This window comes from Colius striatus, chromosome 20 (genome assembly GCF_028858725.1).
Source record: "Colius striatus isolate bColStr4 chromosome 20, bColStr4.1.hap1, whole genome shotgun sequence".
In the NCBI taxonomy this organism is placed as follows: Eukaryota; Metazoa; Chordata; class Aves; order Coliiformes; family Coliidae; genus Colius; species Colius striatus.
In genome coordinates, this window is record NC_084778.1 from 4,406,186 (window position 1) to 4,415,244 (window position 9,059).

The 9,059-nt window shown below is 46.6% G+C and overlaps 2 protein-coding genes across 2 annotated transcripts; one reads left to right on the forward strand and one right to left on the reverse strand.

Moving 5' to 3' along the window:
• The first annotated feature begins 125 nt into the window (after window positions 1-125).
• On the forward strand, window positions 126-6,256 carry LOC133627400 (integrin alpha-E-like). Its single transcript, XM_062012660.1, has 11 exons — window positions 126-228; window positions 344-492; window positions 1,032-1,160; window positions 2,523-2,593; window positions 3,249-3,384; window positions 3,668-3,769; window positions 4,052-4,128; window positions 4,978-5,055; window positions 5,511-5,577; window positions 5,664-5,771; window positions 6,251-6,256. Exons 1-11 carry the CDS (start codon window positions 126-128, stop codon window positions 6,254-6,256), a joined length of 1,026 nt encoding a protein of 341 aa, XP_061868644.1.
• Window positions 6,092-9,023, reverse strand: HASPIN (histone H3 associated protein kinase). Its single transcript, XM_010201014.2, has one exon. The coding sequence runs from the start codon at window positions 9,012-9,014 to the stop codon at window positions 6,363-6,365; it is 2,652 nt and encodes an 883-aa protein (XP_010199316.2). The 5' UTR covers window positions 9,015-9,023; the 3' UTR covers window positions 6,092-6,362.
• Between the last annotated feature and the right edge of the window lie 36 nt (window positions 9,024-9,059).

The window sequence follows — 9,059 nt, forward strand, 5'->3', positions numbered from 1 at the left end:
CTGCTGCCAGGCTTTCCTAAAACATGATTCCTGTCATGTTTCAGTTCAAAGAGTTATATTTCACTCTATTCCTTATCTCTTCTTCACTGACTAGCTCGAGACCAGTTGCCCACTTTCTTAGCAGCATGAGATTCAACCCTGAGAGAATCCCAGTTCTCCAAAATAGCAGCGTGGTTACAGCAAAACTGTGTTTTGACACAATCTCAGCCTTACCAGTGTCTCAACAAGGTAAGAAATGGGAACTGTGATCAGATTGAAATCTCCAGTCCCAGCCAGTCCTCGGAGACTTGGCACTGGGGACAGTTTCTGGTGCATCCAACAAAGGATGCTGAACACCTCGCAGTGTTTTCACAGTTGTACATTCTCTACACGGTGGACTTAGATGTGAAAATGGCAAAGGAGAGAGTACAGTTCGAAGATCAGAACAGCACTACAAGTGGAAAGCTGATGGTCAGCAAGCACATGTGCTCTGAGCTGCAGCTTCACACTCTGGTAGGTGACGTTGGTCAGGTTTTACTACAGAAAGCAGGGTTGAGAGGATGGGATTTTGTGACACAATCTGCATGATGATGAGTCCTTGAAACGTAAAAGTACGACAGTGGGGTGGAGAGTTCTCAGTGTGGTTGAGCATGTTTTACAGCTGAGGCAGGAGATGCCATGGACCATTTTGGTTTGCCTTCAACCATTTGGGTGTGTGTAAAGTATTTCTAATCCTGGAACTGTGGGAGAGGCAGGAAGCTCTATGGGATTAAAGCAAACAGAAGGAAGCAGTTTTTCACCATGCAGAAGTGAATCCCCAAACACATTATTCAGGGCATGTCATGGGAGTCATGCACAAAACAATCACCCCAAAAACCTGACAAGCTTATGGTCCATTGATGGCTATTAAACAGTGGCCCAGAGAAAACATCTGAGCCAGAAGGTCCCTAAATGTGCCAGGTTATAGAAGCTGCAACACAGATGTTGTCTGAAAGCTTTTGCACTTTAATGCCCAGATATTTTCTCAACTCCTTGTTCTTCCTTTCTTGTAGCCCTGTGACTTTGACTGTTTTTCCAGTGTTTTCCTGAGAGTCAAACACAAACTCTACAACAAAAAGGATAACCTGGAGTTTGCTGTTCCTGTGCTGGACAGATACCAGCCATCAGAAACGCATTTTCAGGTAACAAAACACAACACTGGCAAGGAGCTTTCTCTTTTCCCAGGATGCAAAGCTTTTACTATTATTTTGGGCTTTGAAAGTGTTTTCTGAGCCTTTGCACGCTGTCTTCTTCCTTCTGCTCCTTTTCTAGTTGCCCATACTGTAATCTAGGTGGACTTTAGGCACAAATTTTCTCCCAGCAGATTCTCATATCTTGTCAAGAGAATCTCACCTCTAAGGTCCAACCTCAGATCTGCTACACACTGCTTTACTTTTAACCATGACATTTCTCCTGTGCCTCTGTATAAAATAAGTTTAGATGCTACCTGTGAAGGAGGCAGATGGTTTGTGTGTGTTGTGAAGTACTTCTCAGACACTGAGCTCTCCATTGGAACTCACATTCTTACCTGAATGCTGTATTTGGTGCTGACAACTGTACAATTTTGTGATGAAATATAATTGTTATGACTTCTGATCATGTAGACCTGTTTTGGTTTAGTTGTCTGTTTTAAATCAATATTCAGGAGGCTGCAAACTTCTAACAAGATTAAGTTTGCTATTCTGTCTCCTCTCTTGCAGATGAGTAGCAGGATTCCTACAAACTAACCCAGCTGACTTGTAGTTAGTCTGAAATCCAAAGCACAGCTTCTGGGAAAAAATCTACAAAGCTCTGTGAAGAAGCAGCTTTTTGCTACTTAATAGAAGTCTTTACCACCATTCAATATTTAATTAGTTGTCCATAAAGCCCAGGGCAGAGAAGTTAGGGCAATAATGAACACTAATTACTATAGTCAGAGTACTCTTATGATTATGATGTTGATGGTACATTTGTTTCCTAAGAATAATTTATGAGATCCTTGAGTGCTGGTCAGCATTGCTTGGTGTTTATGCACCCAACATCTGGTTATTAAATATCATTGAACTTCTCCAGAAACATCAGCCACAAACAGTAGACTTTTATTGTGAATAAAACTGTTGCTAAAGGAAGTCACCCCCTCTGTACAAAATAGTGTTCTATAAGGTGGCACAGGATGTGAACATACTTACTCAAGGAAAAAAAACCCCTATAATCTCTGGAAAACAAATTAATATGATGGCCCTATGGCAATCTAGGGGTAAACAACTGGCATTTCTTTAACAAGGTCTTGTCCCCAGTGAAGACTTTTCATGTCATTGCTAATAGACCTTCTGCTGGGAGCTGAATTGCAAAACACCATCGATTTAGGACACATCAGTTTTGTCTCTAGATCCAACTTCTCCTCAACTGAGCTCATGGGAATTGTGTTTTTCAGACAATGTGTGTGTGTACATAAAGACACTCTGAGTTTGCTACCTTAGAAAAATTCAGACTATGAAAATCTGACCTGATCTGTTTGCTTTCAGTTGCCTTACAAGAGGGACTGCAACGACAAGACCGTCTGTACCGCTCACTTAACTTTGACAAGTCAGATTCAGTGAGTCACAGTAGCTGTATGATCCAGATTTTACATGTAGCTTTTATATTGAAATGTCACCTTGCTGTATAAGACCTTTTCTTGAAATTCTCAGAGATTTGCTGTCCCTTTGTTTACCTTACCTCCCATCCAATTCACCCTGTCTGTAACACTCATTCATGCACTGCTCTGCCTCCATGGGCGCTGCTGGGAAATCTGAAAGACTGAGGTTTAAACAACTACCATCATCCTACAGTCACAATTCTGGCATTTAATTGTCAAGATGTGCTTTTGTTTTAGGCAGATGCACAGGATAGCACTCCAGCAGAGCTGCTCAGTGTACATAGCTCTAGCCAAAGCAGTAGGCATCGCTTCATTGTGGATTTACCCTGGGGATTCACTGAAAAGCTCATCAAGCACAACAGTGTTTAAAGCCTATCTTGAAATAAAACAGAAATGATCAAGTGTTACATACAGTTTGGAGATGACTGCTTTTGATATTAAGGAAGCATATTTCCTACCCACCCTGACTATTGAATAATTAATTGGGCTGTTGCATTATCCTGTGTGTGAAAGCATTTTCCAGACTGTAATTACCAGAACACTTTGGGCCTCTTATCCAATGACAACCCCTAGAAATGATGTGTCACTCATCTCTTTTTCTATCTGCTTCTAGAAAGGAATTAGTGGTGGGCCAGACTACAGAAGTGACCATGAATGTTTCACTGACAAACAGTGGAGATGACTCATACATGACAACTATGGTTGTGAACTATCCTAAAAACCTCCACTTTAAGATGGTGACTGTTGAGGTAAGTTTGTAGAACAATGCAGCTAGCAGCAGACTGCCAGGAGAAAAGCCAGGGCAGGCTCCTGTTAATTTACTACCTAACTAAATATTGAAATAAGGTCCAGGGAAGGAACATTTCAGTTGTTAAAACTAGAGACTGAATACTGGATTTATCTGATTTAAGACTTCCAATCTTTTATTGGGCTATTTGTACCTAATTTCTTTTATGGGAGCAGGCACACACTGAGATGAATTTCATGGTCTGTTTTTACACAACATTAAGAGCATTCCTCTTCTGTTGGCAGCCATCCTCTCCTGCTGTTCACTGTGGCCAACCAGTACCATTAACTTCTGTAGTCTTATCCTGTAACTGTAGAATTGGGCATCCAGTGTTCAAAAAGACAACTGTAAGTAGAGATCATTATTTTCCCTTTTCACTACCTCTAAATGGTACTTTGAGTAGCTGCTCTTGTATCTTCTACCATTAGGTCAGAGCAGCTCTTCTCTCTAATTTAGCTTATGGCTGCTGTGCCTTTTCTCAAGGCAAGGGAGAATTTTCATACTCCTGTACTTGCCTTAATGCCTAATTTGTCCAGAAGGGAGCAACAAGCAGAAAACATGTCAGACATCACATTTTAACAGTATCCTGGTGAGTTAAAGAGTATTTGCTTCCTCTTCCCTCAAAACAGGCAACATTTTCAGTGATTTGGCAATTAGATGAACGCATGTTCCAAAACAAGGCTGCAATCACCCTTAATATCACTAAGTGAGTATTGATCCTTTCACCACAAAATACACTGAACTAGAGAGGAAACAGCAGAATTCCTACTTGATGTCCATACTGTTTCAGCCACTGGTTACACAAACTATACTTGTTCAGCCTTCTAAAGCAGTTGGATCCCTGTGACAAATCTTTCCTTCCCTCATGATAATTTTAGCTCTGCTCACACTTCATTATTTCAGCAGAAGATGGGGCACCCTTTGAGGTCCTAATTAAAGTGCAGTACATGCTTCTGTTTTTCTGAAATGGCAAACTGGGTTTGGCATCCTCCTTCCTTAGCAGAGAGAACAGATGACTAAAATAATCCAAGTAAAGCTTTCACTCTAGCTGATTGGGATGAAAACATATGTTCAGGGCATTTTTCTTGATAAGGGGCAAGTTACCATTCAGGCTCCTTTCTTGTCACCTCCCATTCAAATGTATGGGGACAGACAACTTCACAGCACTTAGAGATCATCTCTAAAAAGGAAACGAGAAGTCTGGCAGCTACACTTCCCTGCAAGCACAGCTGAAGGCAAAGGTTTCTCTCAGAATTGAATGTCTGGGTTTGTGAGGGGTAGAAGCTTTACATTTTAAGAAAGCAGTGCCACAAACTCACAGGTTAGTTGTTGGTTTGCAGGGGAGGCATTTCAAGGGAATGGCAGCTTTCAAAATCTGCAGCTACAGGGCTATTCCAACACCACTTACCATGTCACAGAGGGGGCTGGCACCTCTCTAATTACTGCCATCCTGTTCCCATCCCTCTTGTACAGCCAACACTGGCAGTTCTCAAATCACAGAGCACCAAGACAGGCACATAAATAACGTTGTGTCATCCATTGTTTTTTTTTTAAGCATAAATGAGAACAGCACCATTCTGACTAAAGAACACATCCTTGATGTCAGATACTCACTGACTGCAGTCCTCACCAAGTAAGTTTGAAGAACATTCAATTCTATTGCATTACTTCAGGCAATTAGAGGGGGGAAATGATTGAGAGGATGCCTGGTAAGATTCCAATACCATTTCCATCTTAATAATTTCAAGCACTGCAGACTGTCACATCAATTCCTGTGGTACTAGACAGCAAAAGAAAGGGTCTGGAAGAGAGAACAATAAAACTGCATCAGAGATGGGGGGTACCTAAGGTGTATAACTGCTTAGCTTGTAAAAATTCGACTTCAAGATAGGGTCAAAGATGCATTTAGTGGACAGACTGCATATATACACCCATCTATTGGCAGACTGCGCAGACAGCATCCCAGTTCTAATAAATCTGATGATGGCAGCTCTTAATTACTTAATGCATCTGACTCATTGGATGTACTATTCCTTAATAACCATTTAATTCCCTTTTCACTGAAGCTTGATTTCCCACTCTCTTTAGACCAGTTCCTTTAATGTACGTGAATGTTAGCGAGGGACTTCTTGAAAACAAAGAATTCAGATTTAATGTAAGTATAGCTTCAAATGTGGTGATGTGACCCCTCTGCACTCAGGACTGAAGAGCACTGATGACCTTGTGCATTTTCTTCTGTAGATAAACGGAGAAAATCGCTTTAATGCTACCATCGAGTTACACATCTGGGTTCCTGTCAGTGTGTGTGGGCACAACATCATAACAGTCAAAAATGCATCAGGAACACAGGTACTCATTGTTTTTTATAATCAAATACCTCTTCATTGGCCCTTAAGAGAGGGGAACAAAACATTGCAGGCCAGAGTGGTTTTAAAACCCACACTACAGAAACGTTGCGTTTTGCAGCGTCGTGACAGGTCCAAATTTTGCCAAACTGAAGGGTGAGTTTTCCCCTCTGTCCTCACCTGGACTAACAATATTTGCCTTTGTCCTCACTATCCAGAAGGAGGGGGGTGTTTATTCTTTAAAAAATAATTTGGAAGAAAGACAACATATTAAGGAAAGAACTTTTAATAGTCCAAGACTGAAAAAAGTAAGAAAGCTTCTGTGTAACTTTAAAACATTGAGCATGAAGAAATCTTCCTTCTCAAAGGCCAACTGTTCTCTCCCTTCTCCCTTCAAAAGCAGAACAGATGAAGACACTACAGAGAGGAACTTTTTGAGGGTTTGGGTTTTTTTAGACATTTTTGTTAAGGTATTATACACAGGGGTGACCCATCATAACACTTCCCTGTGTCAGCATTTCACAAGATCATCCAGAAAACCAGCAAAAGAGAAAGGCAGGATTGGTGAGCCCTTGGAATCGTTGCAGCCTCTTGCTCACTGGAAGAGGCTGCTGTTTTGTAAAGTGTCACTGGCAGACTCAAAGGCCAGTACTTCTCTGTGGAACTTGAGGAGCTGCTGCTTTATCTTCTTCATGGCAGCAGTTGATTCCTTTTTCATGTAGACCATGTCTTTCAAAAGTTTCTTTGATAAGTAGTGCAGCCAGAGGACGTTGCTGTGTGGGTGATAGTCAGTCCAGCTATTGGAGTTCTCTGCTTTCATTTCCCTGTAGATATCGAACTGGTAGTCCCCTGTGCCTTGAAACAGCTCTTCATCAGTGGAAAGGTCACAAAATACAGTTAACCCATCCTTCTCCAGCCGAGACAAGGTGTAATCTATGATGTTGACATGTATTCCTGCTGTGGGGATAGTGTATGTTACCCCATTCAACACATAATTAAGCTCCTTGACATTTGTTTCCTTTACCAGCACGTTCCCCCAGTGCAGGTCTCTGTGCTCAAAGTTCAATTCCTCTTCTGCCACAGCCAGGGAGGCAGTGACCTGGTGCAAAATGCTTTTTGCTGATGCCACTGAGGCGAGCCTCTTTCTCATATTCTCCAAGTCCTTGCCTCCAAACTCAAACTCCAGAACCATGAAGAGCTGCTTGTCCCCAAAAAGGTCTGGCCGATCGTTTTCTGATCCCGTGTCTTTGTGGTATTTGTCCCAGGCTTCCAGGAGGTACTTAGGATAGGCCCCTTGAACACAGTGCACAGAGTACAAGCTGATGAACCCAACAGTCCTGTTTACAGACTCCTCAGACAAAAGACTGAGCTCTTTTGAAATGATAACCTCAGGCAGAATCTCTCCAAAGCTCTTTTGAGCCTCACCATTCACTCTCTCAGTCCCCTCAATGGGAATTATTTTTAAGGCCACAGGTCCCCTCTCACTGTCAATTTGGAAGACCTCTCCAAACACCCCTTCTCCAATTTTCTTGCAGTCTTTCATCTTATCTAAAGGAATGCATTCCTCAAAAGTGATAGGTCCCTCCTGCTGGCATTCCCCAAACACCTTCTCCGCGTCTGTAAGCATTAGCTCCAGGACAGAAGAGCTATGGCTGGGAGCCAGCAGGATCAGGGAGGAAGCAGACCAAATGTCACCCTGAGCCTTACCAGCAGATAGGGTTCCTTGGTGCCCTGAAAGCTGGCTTTTGAGTGAAGGGACAGAGAGGATGCTGTTGCAGAAACTCTCTTCTGCGGTAACTTTCTTCTTCTTATGGAAAGACAAAGATGCTCGAACTCTACCCCAGGAACAGAAGCTATTGAGGAGTGAATAGTCATTGTCTCTTACACCTCCAGACAGCTCTAGAATACCTTTCTTCATTCCTTTTTGCCTCCTCTGTGGTTTGACAAAGGAGTTAGCAGGCTGCTGCTGTCTCTTGTTTTTGTGCCTTATTGGCCGGAGCCTTATTTGCCTCCCCCAGCGGCTGGCACTGAAGCCACTGATACAGGCTTTCCGACAGGTACTTCCCTCTCCAGCAACAACTTTAGTTCTGTTATGGTTGAGTCTTTGTAGGCGTGGAGGAGATCCTGGCTGCTGGCAGACAGGCTCAGGCTCTGCCTTCTTGTTGAGTTTCATCCGTGACAGCAACACTGACACTTCGTGAGGATCCAAGACCACCTGTGGTGTGAGCGTCATGGTCTTGGTTTTGCCTCTCTGACCACACAAGCTGGCTTTGGGTGCATCTCTCCTCAGCTCCCTCACACAGGGCTGCGCTTCGCCATTAACGGGTGCCAGCGCTGCCCGAGGAGCCGCTGGGGCTGCGTGTGGGGACAGCGCAGCCTGTGCCCCGCGGCCTCCCCGCACCGATGCCCTCAGAACCCTGCCAGCCTTCAGCAACGCCGGGCTCCGCTCCTTCCTCCTGCCCGAGCCGTTGGGCCGCAACCGAGCAGCCCCCGCGCCCTCAGCCGTGGGTAGGGGCGGCTGCCAGGCCGCGTGTTCCGGCGATGAGGCCGGCGAGCTCAGCGCGCTGCCCCACGAGGCCGGGCGCGGCGGGGTGTAGAGCTGCGGGCAGCCGAGGAGCGGGGACAGGGAGCAGAGCTCGGGCGGCGAGGACGGGCAGGGGGAGCAGAGCTCGGGCGGCGAGGCCGGGCAGGGGGAGCAGAGCCGTGGCGGCGAGGCCGGGCAGGGGGAGCAGAGCTCGGGCGCCGAGCCCCGGCGGCGGCGGGGCCGCGGGCGCGCGGGCGGGCACTGCGGCGTGCTGCACAGCAGCGGGCGGCGCGCGGCGTACAGCGGCCCCTGGCGGTGGCGGCCGGCGGCGCGCGGGGCCGGGGCGGCCGAGGGGGAGGCGGCGGCCGGCGGGCGATTCTCCTTCTCTTGCTCCTCCTTCTCCTGCTCCTTCTTCTCCTGCTCCTTCTTCTCCCGCTCCTTCCCCGCGCCGCCGCCGCGCCGGGCCCGCACGCGTCGGGGGCGGGCGGGGCGCTTGGCCGGCGGCTGCCGGCGGCGCTTACCGGGCGGTGAGAAATCGGGGTCGTCCGAATGGGCGGAGAAAGCGCTGGAACCGGCCGAAGTGATGCTGGAACCGGCCGAGGTGGAGCTGAAGAACCGCTTGCGGTCCTGAGGCGGTGAAATCCAGCGGTCGGGCGGCGGCAGGGGCCGGAGGTGGCCGCCGCGGCGCGAGTAGGTGCGGAGCAGGCGCGGCTGCAGCGGCATCGCGGCGGCGGCCCCGGCCCGGCCTCGGCGCCGCCCGCCCGCCGC